Source organism: Myotis myotis, unplaced genomic scaffold, assembly GCF_014108235.1.
Source record: "Myotis myotis isolate mMyoMyo1 unplaced genomic scaffold, mMyoMyo1.p scaffold_m19_p_18, whole genome shotgun sequence".
Taxonomy (NCBI): Eukaryota; Metazoa; Chordata; class Mammalia; order Chiroptera; family Vespertilionidae; genus Myotis; species Myotis myotis.
The window spans coordinates 38,969,006-38,991,912 of NW_023416322.1; the positions used below are offsets into that span (position 1 = coordinate 38,969,006).

The 22,907-nt window shown below is 48.5% G+C and overlaps 1 protein-coding gene across 5 annotated transcripts in view; it reads right to left on the reverse strand.

Annotated features, from left to right (window-relative positions):
• Positions 1 to 22,907, reverse strand: part of NTNG1 (netrin G1) — a 222,192-nt gene that overhangs the window by 90,413 nt on the left and 108,872 nt on the right. For all 5 annotated transcript variants that reach the window (XM_036344264.1, XM_036344260.1, XM_036344261.1 and 2 more), the window contains exon 3: positions 20,767 to 21,407. In XM_036344264.1, coding sequence (XP_036200157.1) covers positions 20,767 to 21,407 — 641 coding nt within the window. The remainder of the gene's footprint in view (positions 1 to 20,766; positions 21,408 to 22,907) is intronic.

A 22,907-nucleotide genomic window follows, 5' to 3' on the forward strand; every position in this document is an offset into this window, starting at 1 on the left:
CTGCCTGGCAGTAACTTGCAAATGCTATTCTGGTCCCCTAAGCCTGATCGAAGCTTCTTTTTAAACCAGGCACTGAACATTTTATCTGGGATATAAATTTTTCACTTGTTTTGACATGTCTGAACATTTTTTTCCCCCAAAACTTGCCAAAAAAAAAATCTAAATATATATTTGTGAGTGCACCTTGAGAGGAATCTATTCTCGATCCTCAACAGCCATCCCAGCCCACGTGGTCGAGCTGTCACCCAGGGAAGGGCCGTGCAGGTGGCAGGTAGGGTCTGTGCCTGGACACCCTTTCGGGGGGATCCTCGGCCGGCATCTGGCTTGCTCTCAGACGAGTGCTCGTCTGCTCCAGTCTTGCAATCCTCACGGCTGCCAAAATGACTCGCTCAAGCCCCGTTTGGCTTCTGGCCGCCGCCGATGCTAAATTCACACTCGGAGCCAGAGCACTGTGGTCGTGGGGCCAGTGTCTAGGGAGGGATTGTCTCCAAAGCTCCATCGCCGGTGGAGAAAACCTCCAGCTGCTGCAGGTTGGCGGCCGCCCAGGGTTTCTGAGCCTCCGACACTTACTTCTCCTTCGTGAAACCCATGGAATCGCAAATCCCGGGCAGGTCAGACGGCAACGCAGTGACCACACAGGAGACCCCGGACTCCAGCCGTGTCCGGGCTTCTCGGCTCTGCTTCCTGGTTGGCTCCTGGCTGGTACCACTGTATACTTTTTCTGATGTCTGAGGCCTGAGGACCCCCGGGGAGACCCCTTCTCGGGAAACAGATCAGTAACTTACACCGTCGCTGCCAGGGGAACACGGGACATCCCGGATCCTGGGAGGACTATTCCCACACACATGTGCTCCTTCCCATGTCAGATACACAGTTGAGGAATGAAACGTGTTCAATTCCAAAAGTTCTTTAAAACCATATTTTTATTGGTTTCAGAGAGGGAGGGAGGGAGGGAGGGAGAGAGAGGGAGAGAGAGAGAGAGAGAGAGAGAGAGAGAGAGAGAGAGAGAGAGAGAGAGAGAGAGAAATATCAATGATGAGAGAGAATCACTGATTGGTTGCCTCCTGCACGCCCCACACTGGGGATTGAGCCAGCAACCTGGGCATGTGCCATGACCGGGAATTGAACTGTTCTGGTTCATAGGTCAATGCTCAACCACTGAGCCACACCAGCCGGGCCAATTCAGAAAGTTTTTAAAAGGAAAAGAAAGAAGAGCACAGATCTCAGACAGGCAGCAAGCACCCTTTCCATGTGGGGCTTACTTTGAAGGGGGGAATGGAAGGCGTTTCTCTCCAAGTTGCTGAAAAGGCATCATTCAGACCACAGCCTCGAGGGCAGTTCTGTCTGCAAGTGGGGTTTCCAGGTCAGTGGTTCTGCGCTGCGGGGTGGCCATCACGAATCAGATGAAATGCCCTCTGACAATGCCATCGCGGAAAGAAGTGCGCTTTGAAGGAGAAAGCCAGACTAACTCGCTTCCCCTGGCGGCTGTGTCCGTGACTTCTATGCCACGGCCAACGGCAACTGTCCAGTGAGCAGCTGGGCTCCTGCCTCCCAGTGCCATCCACGGAATCTTGAAGAGCCCCCTCTGGGCTCTGTCTTTGGGGTGACACAAAGAAGAAGAGTTCGTTGTTCCAGACATTGCATAGCAAGAAGCGGTTCCGGCTTCTAACCTGTTTGAAAATGTGAGCTCTCCTGTATGTTGATAACGGATTCTGGCATCAAGCAGCGTGAAGATAGCTGATACCACCTAGATTTTCCACAGAGCTTTTGAACACTGAAGATTATATATATATATATATATATATATATATATATATATATATATATATATTTGTTGATTTCAGAGAGGAAGGGAGAGGGAGTGAGAGATAGAAACATCAATGATGAGAGAGAATCATTGATGGGCTGCCTCCTGCAAGCCCCCTACTGGGGATTGAGCTGGCAACCAGGGCATGTGCCCTGACTAGAAATTGAGCCGTGGCCTCTTGGTTCACAGGTAGATGCTTAACCACTGAGCCAGGCTGGCTGGGCTTGAGCACGGGATTTTCATTCCCAGTCAAGTCAATGAGACTAACTCAAACCTTGGGAACGATGGTCATGATCAGATCTACAACACTACGTGTGTGTGAACCTCTTCTCACTTCGAACCACGGGGTCTTGCCTTTTGTAGGAAGACAGAGCTATTGTAGGCGACATTTGGAACTACCCACGAATCTCCGTGTTTGAATGGTGTGGGGCTGCTTTTCCCGATAGAAAAAGAAAACATATTGCTTTGGTCTGGTTTTTAAAAGATATGAGACATTTGACTCCCAAATCAACCTCTTCTGCTGTTTTAAAGCAGAATTGAGTTGTGGAGGGAGGGCCAGGTTCAAGACAACTATCCTTATCACTGAGAGAAAACAAATGCCTGCCTTCGTCTACCTCAGCGGTTCTCAACCTGTGGGTGGCGACCCCTTTGGGGGTCGAACGACCCTTTCACAGGGGTCGCCTAAGACCATTGGGAAACACATATATAATTACCTATTGTTTTTGTGATTAATCACTATGCTTTAATTATGTTCAATTTGTAACAATGAAAATACATCCTGCACATCAGATATTTATATAGCGATTCATAACAGTAGCAAAATTACAGTTATGAAGTAGCAACAAAAATAATTTTATGGTTGGGGGTCACCACAACATGAGGAACTGTATGAAAGGGTCGCGGCATTAGGAAGGTTGAGAACCACTGGTCTAATTAGACAGGGTCAGCGTTGTGGTCGGGGGGAGGGGGGGGTGTTCAGAACCTACGTGAGATAAGTGTTTTGGAATGGAGGACCTTGCCAGTGTGTGTGTGCATGTATGTGTATGTGTATGTGTGTGCATGTATGTATGTGTGTGTACGTGTGTGCATGTATGTGTGTGTGCGTGCATGTATGTGTATGTGTGTCCATGTATGTGTATGCATGTACGCGTGTGGACGTGTGTGTGCGCGTGTGTATGTGTGTGTGAGTGTGCGCGTGTGTACGTGTGTGTGTGTGTGTAGTATTAAGGGAACGTGTGAAATTCTGCTTTGCATCTCTGAAATATCTTCGGGCCCAAGAAGAGGGCCCAGACCTCAAAAATACAGCAGAGTGACACATTTGCAGACAAACACCTCATCAAGTGGATTTGAAAAAAAGAAAGAAAAAGAAAACACCAACAGATGGGATGTGTCTGCCTGCCCTCCCTGCTGGGGTGCGTGTCACCGACTATGGGCAGAGAGCGCGGGAGGCCCCAGAGGACCCCGCCTTCTAGAAGGGAGGCAGCAATGACCCAGACGCACCTCTCTCTACAACAGACTCAAGGTTGATGAATGCCATGTCTCAGCAGCTGGCTTCTGTCGCCTCTTCCTATTTCCCTAGGTGCCCTTGCCTCTTAAGAAAGAAAGAAAAAAAGAAAGGAAGAAAGAAAGAAACGTCAGACCATAATTCTGCATCAAAGCCACTCTCCATTTCGATTTCCATAAAAACATTGGTAAACCTCATCTGTGGGTTTAAAGGATCAAATCCCCCTGCTCCCTGTAATGACGGGGGACAACGGGGGAGTGTCTCCCACCATGAGCAGGAACACCAAGAGCCAGGCCTCTAGCTGAAGGCTCCCGATCTGGGAGGGAAGACGTAACCAAGTCTAAATCAAACGAAAGTGGAGTCTGGGTGCCTGCGTGGCACTGCTGCTCAGTGACCAGGTGCCGTTGGGCAGCCTGCGGATCTTTTCTCCGGCCTCCACATCTGAAGCCGGAGCTCTGTGAGGGCTGGGCATCGCTGCGCAAACCCAGGGCAAGAGCCCGGCTTCCCAGGCGCACAGCCGCCGCCCGCCCGCCGCCCTGAAGGGGCCGCGTGTGTGATGATCAAGCCGGTCTCTCCCTCTCCGAAAGGCTCTGGGGCGGGTTCGAGGGCAGCGGCCTGTCTGGAGACAGAAGGACACGTGCTCATTTTTGAAACAGAGGCGTCGGATGCCTGCGGCCTTCAGGAGGCGCCTCTGTTCGTGAGAACAGACCACGGGGGATGTTTTCAGTACAAGATCCCTTTTTCCTTTTAACAAATAAAAAGCTTGTCCGGCACCGCGGGGCTGTTCACCTCCACGCAGCCCTGGCTCTGTGCGGCGGCCTCAGGAAGCGAGCTTTGCATTGTCTAGTTCACCCAGGGATGGATCGTCTGCTGGGCTAACGAGCTCTCCCCCGGCCTCCTCTCCCGCAGGCAAATCCCCCAAAGCACAGTCTTAAATCAGATCCAGTTAGAGCAAAAGAGAGGAATGGAGGAACATTAAAAAAAAAAAAGGGTCGAGAAAGCCATGTGAGCAGTCGGCCAAGAGCCACCCATTCCGTCCGGCGGCAGCGAAGCCGCGCACACCTCCGGTGGATATTAATGTGATAGATCTTCGTGGCACGTGGCGCTTAAATATACGGGTGGCGACCTTGACCTGGGACTGATGAGAAAGGCCGGATGAAAGCAGAGCGCGCCATTGGAAACCTGAAGGCCCTGGCACCTGTCCTGGGACTGATTTCCTCATGTGTCACCCTGTCACCGGGGAGTCCGGCAGACATTCTTGGGACGCTCTGTGACAGTGGCTAATGAAGTGTGTTGGGGGGAAATCGTGGCTCCCATGGCACACGGATCATCTTCTGAAGAAAGACGGTGGTGTGGATGGATGACGGGAGGTGCAGGGGGCAACACTGATGATATGGGGCCATTCGTCCTGGGCCCGCGCCTGGCCGGTGATGGACGGCTGCAAAGAAATAACTTGCAGGAGGGACGGACGGGGATGGAGTGTCTCATCCATGTTAGCAGAGGTGACCATCTGATTATTGACTGGCTGCTCTCAATCCCTGAGCAGAATTCGAGGGCCCCGCAGGTCTCCGTGTACAGGGAGATGCCTCTGTAGGGATTCTGCCTCCCAGAGGTGTCCAACGGCTGCATTAGAAGCAGCCCAGGCTGGCCCTGGCCAGTTTGGCTCAGTGGATAGGATGTCAGCCGCTGGACTGAAGAGTCCTAGGTTTGATTCCAGCACATACCTCGGTTGCAGGCTTGATCCTGGCCCGGGTCGGGTGCATACAGGAGGCAGCCAATCGATGTGTCTCTCTCACATCAATGTTTCTCTCTCTCAGTCTCTCCCTCTCCCTTCCACTCTCTCTAAAAATCAATGGAAATTCAAGGGAAGGCGGAGGTAGGCGGGTGGGAAGAGATCAACCAAAGAACTTGTATGCATATATGCATAACCCATGGACACAGAGAATAGGGTGGTGAAGGCCGGGGGTAGGGGCTGAGGGTGGGCTGGAAGGGGTCAGTGCGGGACATATGTAATACTTTCAACAATAAAGATTATTTTTTTAAAAATCAATGGAAAACATCCTCAGGTGTGGATGAACAACAACACAAAAGCAGCTCAGACTGTGTTCCAAGTGGCTGCACGATGCGTGCGGAGAATTCGAAAGGCCGGGGAGGATTAGTAATGTTGGGGTTCACAGAGGCAGCTCATTTTAGAAATCTGGTATTTGAGTGGTTCAACCACATTCCTTTCAGCAAACTCCCCGGCACGGAGCAGATGGTCCCTCCATTAACAACCGTTTGCATTTAACTTACTGCAGGGATGTATGTACCGCACGCCACCAAGCAAAGCGAAAACATTCGGTGGCGACTAATTAAGTGTGAAGACACGTGGCTTCATGTACATTTTTCATAGCTCACGGTTTTATTTGTGTCAAGCACTTATGTCTGAACTCTGGTATCTGCCCCCCAATAATGGTGATGCTGAAACTATGTTTCTATTAATACTTCTGCCCACACCCCCCCCCCCAAGGTTATCCTTTATATATCAGAATTTCCCTGATCAGTCAGCCACATTCTCTTTTTAAAAGTTAGAATGCTGGCCCTAACCGGTTTGGTGCAGTGGATAGAGTGTTGGCCTACGGACCGAAGGGTCCCAGGTTCGATTCCAGCCAAGAGCATGCACCTTGGTTGCGGGCACATCCCTAGTGGGAGGTGTGCAGGAGGCAGCTGATCGATGTTTCTCTCTCATCGATGTTTCTAACTTTCTATCCCTCTCTCTTCTTCTCTGTAAAAAAATCAATAAAAAATATTTTTAAAAAAAGAACTTAAAAAAAAAAGTTAGAATGCTGTATGTTACTACCAAGCCTACCAAATGCTTATTTTAAGAAGCCTGCTTTGCCTGGAAAATAGAACATACTCCATATAAAATAGAGATGAAATGTCTACTCACCAAAAAAGGCCGCTGTTAGACAAAGAGCGACTGGTTTTAATGGGGTTCGGAAAGTCCTTTCCGAATGCGGAATTCTTCTGTATCCTGCCTTCTTCCCCCGGGGCCCCCTGGAGTGACCGCACATAATTTTCCTTCCCCTGCGAGCCCTCTGCTCCGACTCCCTCCCAGCCCCTGGATGTGTCTCTGATCCCACTGCGCTTCTCGAGCCCGTGACCCTGACCTTTCTTTCCAGAGCAGATCGCCCGGGGCCGAGGAAAGAGAACGCAGAGTGGTGTGCGCGACTGCGAGCCGGGAGAAGAAGGCCACGCTCCCCCCCGCCTCCCCCTCCCGTCTCCGAGGATCCGGAGACATCTCTCTTCCTTTCTGCTGACCACCAGGGTCAGTGGACATTACGATTCTGTCACTGTGTGGCAAGGTGACTGCGGGATGAAGCCATGAATCTTTCATAACTACGGTTGTCTTACTCAAGAGCCCTCCGTGTGAAATGTCAGAGCAGGCCAGCCATCATGCGGGGGAGAGGGGGTGGCCTCACATCTGCGGCCCAGGGAGACGGGACAATAGGCCTGCCTGTCTCCAGAAAAGGCCCCGTCCTCATTCTCATGGAGATTTCTCCCTGCGAAGAACTCCAGGAATATGGTGAGGACGCACGGGACCTGCTGGAGTCTTCAAAGGGAAAGGAAACGATCCAGACAGATAACAGCAGTGCCTTCACAAGGGAGCGCTGGAGTGTGAATTATGTATTAGCATCAATATAAACGCAGCCCAGCAACATGGAAAAGAGGAGTTTGTAGAAGAAGAAAACATGTTAATGGTTCCTACTGAGCGGGCCAATAGGTTGCAGTGAGACTAATACAAACATAATTGAAAACAAAGCAAAACTGCTTCGGAAGTCATCATATGCCTTTGTAACCGCTATTCTTGGGCTCATCATCAGAACCACCGTTTACTTAACATGTACTCGGGTTTTGCCGACATTAATAATAGTGAAACTAACTCATCAACGTGGGCCCACTTGTTGCATTGGATAGACGAGGGGATGAGCCGGAGATATTTTTAAGTCATGAAGTTTTTTTCCAGTAGCAAGCGGAGGAGCTGGGATTTGAACTCAGGTCTACCTGCTCCAAGCCTCCCTCTGCTGCCTCTCCATGGAAACCAGAACTGGTTAACAAACCCAGGCCTCAACTTACAATTTTCCCATTTTTGTTTGTATCAAAGATTCAGCTGAGGTATGTGCATTCCTCTGGCATCTTATTTTGGTAGGAAAATAACACTGGCGTCTTTACATATGCTGTTGCTAGCAGCGAAATCTAATAGAACGGTCAATACCAAGGAAAGGAGCAAATAATCAAATTGCAAAGAAGCCTCTTGGTTTAGACTCATCAATGCTAAGCAAATATTAAATGTGTAACCCGGAGAGATACCCTTTTATCTCTGCAGGACTCTTGTTTTCCACAAATAGCATTTCTGTTTAATGAAAACAGGATTAACTTTTATTGAAAACTGAGCCTGCCTATTCGGTCTGATTAAACACCAGGCCGCCGTGCAAACCCCCATTGCACTCAGTATTTCTGTGTGTCTGGAACCAGCTCACCTGCGGATACATTTTCTGGATGTACCCATATTAGGGAAAAGAGTGAGACAAACGTGTCTTTCTAAGTGAGTGTGAGTATTCCAATAGGGCAGGAGGTATTTCCAATCATTAGTTCACATTCAACAATTCGAACGGATTAATACAGACAGTTCCATGTGGTTCAGGCTGACATATGGAGGTAATTGTTCAGAAGTAACCTTGATGAAGGAGAGACCGTCCGAAGGTTGTCCTCCGGAAAGCGTCCTGCATCCCAGAGGTCTTCCTCCTCCTGCACCTCCCGCTGTTGCCATAGCAACCTGGTGCCTGTCCCCATCACTCCACAGACCCCATTGCTTTATGATTTAACTTGTGAAATGCCTTCAATCCATCCAGACGGTAGCAACTTGAGGACAGGGGCTGTGGCTTCCCATCTCTGTAGCTCTAGCCAAGCAGTTCTCAACCTGTGGGTCGGACCCCTTTGGGGGTCGAAGAGCCCTTTCACAGGGGTCGTCTAAGACCACCGGAAAACACATATATAATTACATATTGTTTTTCTGATTAATCACTATGCTTTCATTATGTTCAATTTGTCACAATGAAAATACATCCTGCATATCAGATATTTACATGACGATTCGTTAACAGTAGCAAAATTATAGTTATGAAGTAGCAACAAAAATAATTTTATGGTTGGGGGTCACCACAACATGAGGAACTGTATGAAAGGGTCGCGGCATTAGGAAGGTTGAGAACCACTGCTCTAGCCACTGGCATGCTGCCAGGAACCAGTAAGCACTACGGGGTGTCTCAGACAATGCATACACAGACCTTTTCTGAGAGCTCGATGGCTGTTCCCCCTTTTCAGACGGAACCCACTGGGATGAATAATGACTCCAAGTGTGAATACAGTTTTGGGGACACCCCGTGTTCGCATGCTTACAGTTATTTGCATGGTATTTTGCATTTTTCACGGTTCTTGAAAGGGAGGTGAGGTAGGCTCCCCACGATCCACAGTTGCGCTTTCTGCGTGGTCAACTGTGGTTGAAGCTATTAAATGGGAGATTCCAGAAATCAACCTTCCAGAGGTTTTCAACTGCGTGCCGTGCTGAGTATCCTGCCCTGTCTAGTGGGACGTGAATCCTCCCTTCGTGCAGTGTCTCCACGCTGCGCCCGGTCCCCACCCCTCAGCCGCTTATTAGCCAATTCCGTCATCAAATGGGCTGCGGTGGTATCGCGATGCTTGTGTTCAGTGACCCTGATCTTACTTAGCAACTGCCCCCAGGGGCAAGAGGAGGGATGCTGGGAATTTGGACGTGCTGGAGAGAAGCCATCAAGTGCTCCCCTTAAGTGAAAAGGTGGAAGCTCTCTGCTTTAGGCTGTATCATCTCACATCACCACAAGAAGGGTGAGGACAGCCCAAGAAGATATTTTTTGAGAGAGAGACCGCATTCACATAACTTGTATTTCGGTGCATTGTTATAATTGTTCTATTTTATTATTGTTATTGTTACTGTGCCTAATTTATACATTAAACGTGATTACAGATGTGTAAATATAGGAAAAAATATAGTGTATTCCGAGTTCAGTAATATCTGTGGTTTCAGGCATCTGGTAGGGGTCTCGGAACGTACCCCACGTGGATGAGGGGGGACGACTGTATTATTTCCTAGGTTACAGTTTGGGGATTACAACCCATGTGATTTGACTCCCAGTTCAATGATGTTTTACCCCGTGTTTTGTTTTTATGACCAATCCCCATATTCTCACAAAGCTTATAATATCATTTCTGTTTAACTAAACATAACTGGTTATTCTTTTCTATCTTAAGCCACAACCCAATCATCCTTACACTGGCGAGATGTTGTATTGCATTAACAAATGTAATCAAATGGCCACACTGCCCTTTCCAAAATGAACTTCTTCCCTCTTTTAATGGGAGGATATTTCCGACACCCCCTGGCCCAGTCTGTCTCTGTTACAGAAGGTGGCATGTTGCATGCTCCATGGGCTCCGTGCTGAGGTTCAGAAGGTGGTTGCCATGGTCCCCTTGTTAGTAACACTGCGTACTCGGCCGCATGCTCGATCTCCTCCTCTGTGTGGGTCCCTGTGGAACACAGGACAGACCCTAGCTCATGAGCTTTGAGAAGCACGGGGCCTCTGAGTGGCTCTAGTGAGCTAGTGGGCTGCAGGTGTCCCTCTGAACCAAGAAAGGCCCCCTCCCCACCCTCTGGTCTCTCGGATCTGGAGTCAGCCACCAGGCTGGGCAACAAAAACATGCCTCTGAGGCGGATGTGAACGAGATTTCTCAACTGCTCTGCGCACCCCGGGCAGGATGGCGAGAGAATGCAACTGCCGTCCAAGGCTTCTCTTGCATCTTCAAGATTTCCTGAGGAGCACCTCTTCCTTTATTGAGTTTTCTTTCTCTCTTAAAAATAAATCTTTTCCAAAGGAAATAGACATCCCCAAGATACTTTTGTAGTATACTCTCCATCCATCCCCTTGTTCTCTACACTCAGATGACTAGCGCATATTCCAGTGGAGTCAGCAAACTCATCGATGGGTCAGACTATGGAACTATAAGGCCGATTATTAATGATCGGTGTGCACTCAGGATGATGCGCCGAAGGGAAAAATGCTTCCTAGGTATTCAGGTGTCCCTGAGAAAACCAGTGCTCCGCTCAGCGAAGGTGACAATGACTGCCATCTGTTTATTTCTAAAGAAATGTTTGTGCTCGGACAGAAACTCAAAATGTAAAACGGCAATTTATGTGACCTGTAGGTCATCGGTAGGCTAACTTACTCGTCTATTCACTAACAAATAGTTACCATTTCTAAGTTTCCTCTCATTCTTTCATTAGTCTCGTAATTCCAACCTCCCGTAGGCCATCACCACATTTAAGCTAAAATAGGAGCTCATACGAGTCTCAAGTAGGTAGCCCTCTCAATTTCTAAAATATCAATGGCACCGTCACAATTCTGGCTCCCCAAGATAAAAATGTGGCCATCCATTGCGGATACCCATAACTCTCTCTTCTGCCGTCCACTATCACGGTCCTGGCCGCCCCCCAGAAATGGGTCACTGCTCTGCACTGTGACTTTAAGGGTCCTGACCATCACAAATATAGGGACACATTTTTTTTCTCTTTGTGCTCATTCCCTCAATCAATCTGTATTGACTCCTACTATGTGCCAGGCCCTGTTCTACGCATTGGGGGCAGATGAGTGAGTGAGACACAGTCCCATCTGGGTCCAAATTCTGCTTATGCAACAGTATCATCTTGGGCTAATTTAGTTAACCATTCTGTTTCACATAAAAAAAAAAAAGAGGGAGTTCGATGAGATGATTCCATGGTCTCTTTCCGTGCTAAGAGAAATGATTCTGCAAGGCTACGCCGCTCTGACTGCTGGGCATACACACTGCACGTATGATTCCAGTCCAGGAGCTCATGATGCGATCTATTTCCAACCTGCCAAATCGCTGACCCCTTACCCGCCCCCTCCCATCATCTCCTGGCCCACCCTCTCCCCATCTGTTCCCTGTTCCCAGCAGCACTGGAGGAGCTATAATTACACATGGATGTCACCCGTATGTTGTAACAGCTTCGCTTCCCTGATATTCTGGCGAGACCGAAGGAGTACAAGCAGCCAGGGCAGCAGCACAGCGCCTAGACGAGGCGACACCCCGTAGCCGCAGCCCAGGTTCAGTACTGCTGGGCGCTCCTTTGTTGTTCATTAACACTCCCATGGAGCCAGGGAGAAGGCAACGTGCCTTCAACGGAAACCAGCCTGCGGTTTCCATACAACAAAGAGGAATAAATTAAATATTAGTTCATCTCATTTGCCTTTAAAGACATGATTTCAGTTTATTGGAGTCATTAGAGTGTGAAGAGATTACATTCCAGAGGAATGGCAATCCCCCAGCATCTCGATTTCTCTCTAAAACACACCAGATTGAATCACTTGGCATTTCATTTTTTTACATCTCTGCTGACTCTTCCATCACCATTTCTCCAGCTTAAAAACAAAACACAAAATATCCCCATCTATGCCAAGGCAGCATTTACTTTCCCATCATTCTTCAGTGCACAGGACTCCCAAAGGCTCAGAGAATAAGAGCAACAGTTAAAAGAAAGAAAGAAAGGTGTTCCCTATTACAGCTAGCCTTCCCCTGAGAGGGTCTCATCTTTCTCGCCCAATGGAGTAACAATATAGAAAGGCTGATAACTAAAATTAGACCTTGCTGTGGGATATCAGTCTGTTCTTAAGTGCAAATAATTCACACACACACACACACACACACACACACACACAAACACGCATGATGCTTTCATTGACTTCCTTAGTCCAGTGACACCGGGGATGAAAGGAAGCTTGTTTACCCCAGGAGAGTTCTGCTACTGCTAATTCGTTGGTGGGATTCATAGATGTCTTGGCTAAGAAGGTTTGGGAGGCTCTGGTTAAATAAATGGAAGTGTCTCTTTACTATAGGACAGTGATGGCGAACCTATGACACGCGTGTCAGAGGTGACACACAAACTCATTTTTTTTGGTTGATTTTTCTTTGTTAAATGGCATTTAAATATATAAAATAAACATCAAAAATATAAATCTTTGTTTTACTATGGTTGCAAATATCAAAAAATTTCTCTATGGGACACGGCACCAGAGTTAAGTTAGGGTTTTTCAAAATGCTGACACGCCGAGCTCAAAAGGTTCGCCATCACTGCTCTAGGACATCTCCCGTGCGCCTATATGCACTGTGACTTCCGGAAGAAAACATTGCAAACCACATGTCCCCGACATGTGTCTGAGCATGGCGGCCTTTGTTGGAAGAGCAATTCTGAGGCACGCGGATCCAGTATCACCCGCTCATGGTGAAGACGGGGAGGCCGTGCTTAGAGCGGCTGGGCCTCACTCTGCGCTCACAGAGTTACCAGCGCAGCTGCAGCCAGAACCGGTTTGGACTGCCAGCCAACGGTCTCTTATAAAATAGGACAGGTAGCCCTGGCTGGTGTGCTCAGTGGTTAGAGCGTCACCCACACACTGAAGAATCTAGGGCTCTGACCCTGGTTGGGGCGTGTGCAGGAGGCAACCAATTGATGTGTCTCTCTCACATCAACGTTTCTCTCCCTGCCTCCCTTCTACTCTATCTAAAATCAATGGGAAAATATCCTGGGGTGAGGATGAACAAAAACAAACAAACAAATAAGACCAATAATGATTTTGAGATCCTAAAGTTTTGATTTCTGTCCTCTCTACATTCCTAGCACAAGACCAGTTGCCGTAGGCACCCGTCAGCCAGAAAGAGCTGACATAGCAGCGATCCTAATTACATACTGTTCTGGACTGGGATCTGTAGACCAACAGGATTTACAAGGCTCCTGTGTCACATATTTAAAAACTCTATCCATTCAGTCAATGTTTTTCCAAGTGGAAGCTCAGAAACATACTCATTGGCCAAACCATACGTAATTTAAAAACTGTCCTTTCTCCCTTTGCCACTGATTGACCTTGTTTAGATACAATTTTGCTGCTGCTAGACCAGGGGTGGGCAAACTTTTTGACTCGAGGGCCACAGTGGGTTCTTAAACTGGACCGGAGGGCCGGAACAAAAGCATGGATGGAGTGTTTGTGTGAACTAATATAAATTCAAAGTAAGCATCATTCCATAAAAGGGTACGGTCTTTTTTTTTTTTTCTTTTTTTTTTTTTTCGTTTTATTCATTTCAAACGGGCCGGATCCGGCCCGCGGGCCGTAGTTTGCCCACGGCTGTGCTAGACACAGGCAGAAGCAGCAGTCCTGCGTTTACGTGCAGTGCTGTGAGTCCCGGCTAAACGAGCACATTCAGTCCTAGAGGTGGCTGTCGGAACTGGAATACAGACCTACGCTGAAATGAAATCAAGCCCTCTCTCCGCAGTCAAATGATGACGACACGACCCTGACCTTCACTCATTTGGTATTGTGTTTGCAGACTGAAGGGGGATGGTGTCTCTACTGACCCCTCGGTCACATAGCTCCACACAGACTCTTACAGTGAGTGCCCACCAGCGGCATGAGCTCCTCATGTGTCGGGAAATACCTCTGACCCTTGGGACAAAACCCACCAAGACCTGCTCAAGATGCCAACCACTGAATTCAGGTAAAACACAACTGCAGACGTTAGGACTGAGTGCACCCGTCTCCCCTTGCTTGGTCCCGTGGCCGTAGCTGGACTCTAGCTTCCTGTACACATGTGAAGGGAGGAAGGAAGTTATTTCGTTTTCCTATGATGTGGTATTTTGCCCAAGGATTGTGATGCTTCTTAAGAAGGAGACATCTTTCCTTTTTGATGACCCACTCGTTTAAAAATATCTGTGGCACCGGGGAAGCGAGGATAAAGAGACAAGCTCTTGAACTGGGTTGTTTTTCTGCACACTAACGAAGTTGCTAATTTAATTGGAGGGATTATTAGATGCATTCTCTCCTTATAATGGTGCAAACCTCAGAGGAAAATGAGCTGCTTATGCATAGTTTCTCTTTTTAATTCAAGCAGTCCTTAAGGACGTAAAATACATGCTCCAAATCAGGATGGTACTCGGTCGTCCACTTAAAATGGGTTCCTGCCACAAATCTTTATTTTAAGTGTTTCCATGGGAGTTAAATAGCAATGTTTGTGTTTGTTAATTTTTATTTATGGTTGCTAAGCTTTTCATTTGAATACTCTTATTTACTGAACTTCATTCTCCTTTTAAAAGAAGAGCAAATTAAATTTAAAAATCTTAGATGGTAGAATAGTTAAATATTCATTTAACTTGGAAAGAAAAAGACTTGGGGATAGGATCATTGACTTCAAATTTACATAATTTTGTTGTATGAAAGAGGCAGACACTTATGTTCAATATGGTTCCAGAAAAGAGAATATAACCTAATAGGTGGAAGTTAAAAGAAAAAGCAGATTGCCTTCAATTGAAAGATATACTTTCTTAAAATAAGCCAAGGTAGTTGGCCATTTCCAAGTTGATCCAGGAATGTTTGTGGCTTGTTTTACAACTGGATGATGCCCATGAAGCAAAAGTAGTTGTTGGAATTAAACGTTTATGGGGAAATATGAGAACAAATTAATACTGAGAAAATTCAGCTCATTAATTTTTTTCTCCCTTTCTAAAATGAGACACTATCATCACAATTTTATTTTCACAGTAAGACACCAGGCCCTAACACAATACGACAAATTAGCCTATTAATACATATAAAGTGAATGAAAATGAGGGAGAGAGCTCCGATAAACACACAGCCACTTTTACTGTGGCGCAGTAAAATCCTGAGCCCAAAGGCATGGGGAGGGCCACTCCCAGGACGTTCTGAGAGGAACAGAGACCCAAGACCTATTGGCTAAGGACGCAATTGAAAGATGGCTCCTTCGGGAATCTCCTGAGATTCCTGCATGTGCTGAGCTCACGCCAGGCTGGGGTGGCTAACATACTGACAAAACATACGGTTTCTAATTAGCAGCCTGATGTTGTCACCTTCCTGCGTGTGGGATGCTTTTAACGTCATGGACCTTATGGGTCCTCAGTTTCCCCACCTGTAAAATGAGGCTAAGCGACACCTCCCTCCCGAGTCTCCAATGAGGATGCATGGAAAGAGGCTACCTGGCCAGAGTCTTGCAAGCTGAGTGCTATACAGACGTGAAGGGTTACTACGTCAATATTAATCCAGTGGGTAGATTTGGTAGAATGTCCTTAACTCATCCATCCCCCTCTCATTCTGATTTCTTCCTCTTTCCTGGATTATTTCTCAATTTCCTTCAGAAATCACCACTTCACTGACAGTACTGCACAGAGTTCTGCAAGTGTTCCATACGTGACCAGCCATTCATAGTTACCTGGGGAAAGAACCCTATTATATCGACGTCATTCATTCTCTACACGTCAGCCATCACATGCGAGGGGATACCATCCAAACGTGTGTATTTCCAGCTCAGACCTCTTTCTGCAACACCAGAGGAGTGTTTTCAAATCCTTATGTGGACCCTCCACTCGGATTCCTACTAACATCTTTCCTTCAGCCCTTCTTTCCTTCAAATCTGATTGGTCCACTAAGTCCTGATGGCAGGGCGAGCAAATCTCAAAGCCGCATGTTATGATGGCTCCTGTGGAATTTGGGGCGCTCTCGGGACTCTCCATTTGAGCATCAGGACTTGGAGTTCCAGTTGCTCCACAACTAAGCAATGGCCTAGTCCTCCTGGTCTTTCCCTGCATCTCCTTGTTCAACACAGCCCTGTGGGAACAGCCTTTCATTCCATGGCTCTGGAAAGTCCCGCCCTGAACGTAGTAGACATTTAAGAACCCAGAGAACTTTATATTTCTATGGCATGGGGGACACAAGGCCCAAGGTAAGAGTCCTTCAGTACTTCTTGGAGATGCCGGAAACCCATCTCCCAGGATCTGTCCAACTACTTGGAGTTCCTTACCAGGTGTGCTGTTCTTAAGCACAATGAGTCACCTAAAATATCCGTTGGGCCCTGGCTGCTCCACATTCTAAAGTACATATTTCAAGACACCGTGCAAATATCACATCCTCATCAAAGCATTCGCTAGGCTTCCTGCATTAAATGAGCCACTTTTCTGTTGCCAGGGCACTTTCCACACCCATGTGGCAAAAGCACAGACCCCACACGGTCCTCCTTTTCTGTTTACATGTCTGTGTCCTTGTGGGCACCAGCTTCTTGCGAGCACTGACTACGCCTGGTGCTTCTCCATATGTCCACCGTCTAGCCCGGCGTCTGGCCGGGATGGAGGATGAGTAGTTACTGGTGACAGAGGGAAGGTGTTATAAAAGCAGAGTCTGTTGGGTGGTGGTAAAACCCAACTTCGATGACTAAGACTCATGGGGAAGAATGAAGGAAGGCCAGGCCCCGTGCTTTGGCGCCTCTCACCTGACAGGTGAATTCTGGCAGATTTGTTCAAATTGCGGCTGAGAGAAGGACTCAGCGAACTCGCAGGAGGACCGGAAGCCTTTCATCCTCCCCAGACCACTTGTGTGCTACATGGTTTTCCCCACATTGTCTGAGGAAGCCTGGGGATGCCCGACTGCTTTCCTGCTCTGCAGCTCCCCGCAGTGTTCTTGCTTACTTTCCCATGATCACACACTTTCCCATGAACCATCTGAAAGCCTTGATTCAAGAAAGTGAATTTCCTGATTCTAGCCAACATCAAGGTGGTGACATTCAAACAGTGAGGCTATATGAAGACATCTGGTTCCTTCTGAGGGTGACAGGGAAGGGCCTTTCTCACTCCTGACACCCAGCCCGAGGGGCTCTGTCCCTGGGCCTTTCCCAGTCCTGGGATCAGAGAGGGACAGTGGGTTCCAGCTGGGGCAGCACCAAAAAGTGTGCAGAAGTGGAGCTTTCATGCTAGCGGTGTCCGGCTCCTTTCTCAGAGATGAACGACAGAGGCGCAGAAGGCAAAGTCCTTTCTGCCAGTAGTGGCTGATGGCCAACTCCCTGCAAAGAGCTTGTGTAGCTGCCAAGGGTAAGACATGGGTGAACACCATTGCGGGAAATTACTGGCGATTATGTTTAGGGGTACTCTCTAACAAGACAAGTACTAGAGATGCTGGTTAGAGCTTTCTAGGCCACCGAGAAAAGGTCTTACAATTCTATCCTAAAGATTTTGAAGTTGAAAAGGAATTTCTATCACCTTGTGACTGAATCCAGTACCTTGAGCCATTGCTGACAGCACACCTCACAAACAGGTGAGCGTATCATCAAACGTTCACTGGTCTTTCCAGTGTTACAGTGATTACAATAAATCATATTACTTCCTTGAAACTGGGCACCTCAAACAAACAATAAATCAGGCTGAGTTTATGTTCTCTAAAATCAATGCATCTGGCAAATATAATGTTCAACTTTTCAATGTAATTAGCAAATGCTTAGGAGGAAACAAAACACTTCAAAATCGAAACTTTCCATGTGTAACTAAGGAACCATTTTGTACCTTAGACTTCACAGCCCACGGGCTGAGCTCCCCGTCGGTATAAAAAGATGTTCGGAACAAACATCTCCTCCCCATTCCTCCCCTCACCTCTCATTTGGGTGGATTTTATTTATGCATTAGACGACCTTTTTGGCCATTAGAACCATCTTGCTTCGGCAGTTAATTAACACAAGTACCATAATTTAATACAGTTAATGCTACTTGATGTCCTTTAATGTACCTTCCATTAGTGATATTATTGTAGTATTACCCTGTAAATTAAAATGAGATGAAGGCGAAGAGAGGCACTCTTTAATTAAGGTGCTGGCACGCTGCACTTGTCTATTATTCATTAGGGAAAAGCAGCCTGATTTACGGAAGGAGGACATCGACAGTCAGAATTAGTCCCCGGAGATTATTAGGTTGATTGAACAAGGTAAGGACGGTGGAGCGGCCGAGATCGCCAACAGCCACCCTCCTCCTCTGCGACGGGAATAAGCGCACAGAGCGAGGGAGGAAGTGGCGGCAGAAGAAGCGTGTAGCCGAAGAGGGCTGCGATGTTTACGGTGGGAGTTTAGGTTCTGTCACCAGTAAAAGAGGTCTCAGATGTGTCACATGCTAAAAAGAACCTAAATGCGACCTTCGTCTTATGACCATCACAACATTAATTTTTTTTTTATACCAAACAATGCCAGCCAGTATAATACATAACCACCAAGTGCACTTGTGCACAAGAAATAAAGACCTGGAATTCATGGTCAGCCAGCTCCAAGATCCCCCACCTGCTTTTGTGGCCTCGCTTAACATATCAAGGTGAAAAAAATCTTGTATTCTCTGCCCACTATTCTATGGCCACTTCCCTGCTGTCCCCAAATAACTCACTCCAGTTCCCACATTATTTGTGGCGTGACAGGCAGAAAAAAATATCATGATCATATACAGACATGGAAAGGCACGTTAAATATTGCAACCATCCCATGAATGGAGGGAGGAGTAGTGATGGAAACAACTTTTTGGGAAAGTTTCCGTGTATGATATTCTCGAAAAGGAACCTTCAGAACTTGCTTTCCGAGATCACCAATTCCCCCTCAAGGCTCCTCTAGATGGTGTGCTCAGAGAAAGACAGACGAGGCTGAGCCATTCAAGGGTGAAGCGTCTACCAGGTTCCACACTGACAGGTCTGCCACCCAGGCAGCAGCTCCCTCGCGGGGCTCCACGCTCCTTATATAACTTAGGAGCTGGAGACACGCCTGGCCACGGGCCTGGCTTCTTTAGTCCCTCCCCCAAGACTAAAAATACCCCAGCCATCTGGCGCCCAGCGCAGCACACGCCAACATCGGCTTTGCCCTGAGGAATCTGGACAGGAGTTTGGAGGTGACAGAAGGGGACGTGATGGGAGGGGCTCACCTCTATTGCACCTTTGTCTCCTGCCCAGCTGCTTCTCAACCAGCTTACAGGTGACTGGGGACCAGGAAAAGGCAGCGGGTGAGTCCCAGGGAAGGGAGGTGGGGGCCCTCTCCAAACTCCTCGGAACCACTGCAGTGCAGTGGGAGGGTTCTACCAGGGTGAGGGGTAAAAGGAAAGTAGTAAATCTGGTGGGATTTTGCCCGGCCGGTGTTGCTCAGTGGTTGAGCATTGACCGAAGAACTAGGACCGTGGTCGGCAAACTCATTAGTCAACAGAGCCAAATATCAACAGTACAACGACTGAAATTTCTTTTGAGAGCCAAATTTTTTAAACTTAAACTATATAGGTAGGTACATTGTTATTAACTCAATTAGGGTACTCGTAAGGCTTAGGAAGAGCCACACTCAAGGGGCCAAAGAGCCGCATGTGGCTCGCGAGCCACAGTTTGCCGACCACGGAACTAGGAGATGAAGGTTCAATTCCCGGTCAGGGCACATGCCTGGGTTGCAGGCTCGATCCCTAGAGTGGGGCATGCAGGAGGCAGTTGATCAATGATTCTCACTCATCATTATTGTTTCTCTCTCTCCCTCTCCCTTCCTCTCTGAAATCAATAAAAATATATTTTAAAAAAAATCCTGCCTTATTTTGTTAAAATTTTATGATTACTTAATTAAACGTAGATTACTTATGCATCGTTTATATTCTTATGTCCGTATATTCTGATTTAGAACTATCCTGACATTTTTAGAATGAGTTCTGCCTTGATTTGCTTTCTTATTCCCAGTTTTGCTGTACAGTCCACTCATCTTTAGTTTTCCCAACTCATCATCTCACGCTCCAACCTCCACCCGTTGGTGACTTTGGTGGCATCCCACACTTAAAAAATTGGGTTGAAAATCTCTGCTTTGGTGGTTCTGGTTCTAATGAGTGAAGCTTTCCATGTAAACACCTCAACGTCCTTAGTAACTTGCTCAATTGTGTGTCAGGTACATTATCAAAACCTAAGGTCAGCCTGACCGGGACCGATGCTGCCGAAACTCTTCCCCTGTGCCTGCCCCACAGCAAGCAGGGGCCGGACTCAGGGACACATGGCAGCATAGCTTTTAAGCAACAGCATCAACAGAACCGAAAAACACAGCTTGCCCCTTTTAAACAAATGTGTTGTTTTCCCTAAATGCGTGTGGCTCCGATTTAACCCATTTCAAGAAACTCAGCTTCCGTTTCGGAGATTTTTGCGCGACAGAACAAAACCACAGAGAAGCCTCCCATGGTGCAGGCCCTCCCTGGCATTTGGAAACAACAGGAAGATGCATTGCTTGTTTTCCAGTCCCTTTTCTAAGACGCGCATCCCCCCTTTGTGCTTAAATTCTACACAATCCTGCCAGGTTCAGCCCTGAGGACAGCAATTCTGGGCTCAGGAATCACTGCTGAGTGAGAAGGGCCTCAGGGGCCTCAGGACCTACCTTTAGGCTGAGAACCCGCTGCAGTAGCAACTGACAAACATTCTCCAGCTGCAAGAAGAACCCCCCGCTTCCCCCGCATTTCCTATGAACACACCCGTCCTCACTTGCGAGGGAGAGACGCGCTTACCTGCCATGGACCTTGATGTCTGAGATGGCGTAGAAGTAGCGCGCCAAGTGCAGCTCGTCCACGAAAATCTCCCCGACGGCCGGCCTCAGCAGCCGGATCCTCAGGTCCGTGACCGTGAAGAAGTCTCGGAGCTTCTTGGTCGTGTCCAGCTGGCCGTAGAGCGAGGCCATGTTGCGCAGCCAGGGCCCGGCGAAGAAGGCGAACCTGTCTTTGATTTCAAAGTGGATGATTTTGCTGTTGGTCATGTAGCCCGTGGAGTACTCTTCGGTGCAGATGATCTCCAGGACCGTGTGCTGGGACAAGTCCTTCACGGACTTGGGGTCCATGTGGAAGGCGTCCAGGCAGTCCGTGGCGTAGTACTGGTAGGGCTGCCAGGTGCGCCCGTAATCCAGGGATTTCTCCAGGATCATCTGGTCCGGGCGCCCCGACTCGAAGGTGATGACTATGTTGTCGGTGAGCTCGATGGTTTTGCTCCAGGACAGGGTGATGTTCACCTGGAGAGGCTTGGGGTAGTCCTTCCAGGTGGCCGACTGCCAGAAGGTGGAGGGGTGTCTCCCCTCGAAGTCGAACATCAGCTCCGGGGGGTGCGCCAGCTCGGGGGTGCTCGCGTCACACTCGTTGTTGCACATGTAGGGGTTGCCCTGGGGAAGAGGAACACAAGAGGGTGCGTCACATGACTTGCCTTGCCATCCTGCTGCTGCTAAGAGGCCAGGAGAGGAAGGAAGGAAGGAAGGAAGGAAGGAAGGAAGGAAGGAAGGAAGGAAGGAAGGAAAGGAGGGAGGGAGGGAGGAAGGAAGGGAGGGAAGGAAGAAGGAGGGAGGAAGGGAGGGAGGGAGGAAGGAAGGAAGGAAAGGAGAGAGAGAGGGAGGGAGGGAGGAAAGGAGGGAGGGAGGGAGGGAAGAAGGGAGGAAAGGAGGGAGGGAGGGGAGGGAAGAAGGGAGGAAAGGAGGGAGGGAGGGAAGGAGGAAGGGAGAGAGGGAGGAAGGAAGGGAGGGAGGAAAGAAGGAAGGAAGGGAGGGAGGGAGGGGGGAAGGGAGGGAGGAAGGGAGGGAGGAAGGGAGGAAGGAAGGGAGGAAGCAAGGAAGGAGAAAAGGAAGAAAGAAAGAAAAGGAGGAAGAAAAGAAGAAAAAACCCTGTTTGCAGTAATAATTTTTTAAAAATATACTTTCACTAATTTCAGAGAGAAAGGGAGAGGGAGAGAGAGATAGAAACATCAATGATGAGAGAGAAACATGGATCGGCTGCCTCCTGCACGCCTCACACTGGGAATCAAGCTGTAACCTGGGCAGGTGCCCTGACCGGGAATCGAACCGTGACCTCTAACTGTGACCTCCTGGTTCACAGGTTGACACTCAACCACTGAGCCATGCCAGCCGGGCTGCAGTAATCACTTTTATTTGCCCTAATTGGAGTCTCCTATTTGATTGCTTAAAAAAAAAGTATGCTAATTTTCTTGCCTGGTTTTTTTCCAAGGGCGTTAGGAAGTGGAAACCGTTTGCTTATCCCGTATGTGTTAGACCCATAACGTGGCCCCAGAAGCACCGGAGACACCGAGCCTGCCGGCTCCATACCGCCGCGGCCGCTCAGAGAGCTGTTTTAGGAAAAGCAAGGAAATTCCTCCGAGCCTCAAGGACGTGCCTCCGGAGCCCCGTTCCTCAAACAGCCAGATTCCAGGCAAAGCTTTGGGATGAGCAACGAACCGAGATCCCTACGTCCTGTTTGGGAAACCACACCCCCGGGGGACACTCGGCATCCATTCGCGTGGCCTCCAATCCATCATCCTCAATGGGGTGCCCGCTCCGCAGGGCCTGCGATGAAAGCATTTACTTTGCTGGCCGCCAATCATTAGGACGCGGTCTGCTGCAGGCTCTGGGGCTGGGCCCAGACATCTGCCACCCCATTAGCTGGAGTGGGATCGCTCAGGAAGACGGGGCGGGCCTGTGCTCCGAGGAATCAGACCAGGAAATGCCACTACTTAACTGGGAGGGTGTGGCAAAGAGCCAGGGGACCACTGCTTCGCGCTCTGTGCCAGCCACCGTCGGCTGTCCATGGACGTGAACCGCTACCATTGTTCCGCCTCACGAAGGCTACTTCCTTCACAGTCCCATCAAACAAGAAGCTGAACAGCGGGCCCCTCGTTC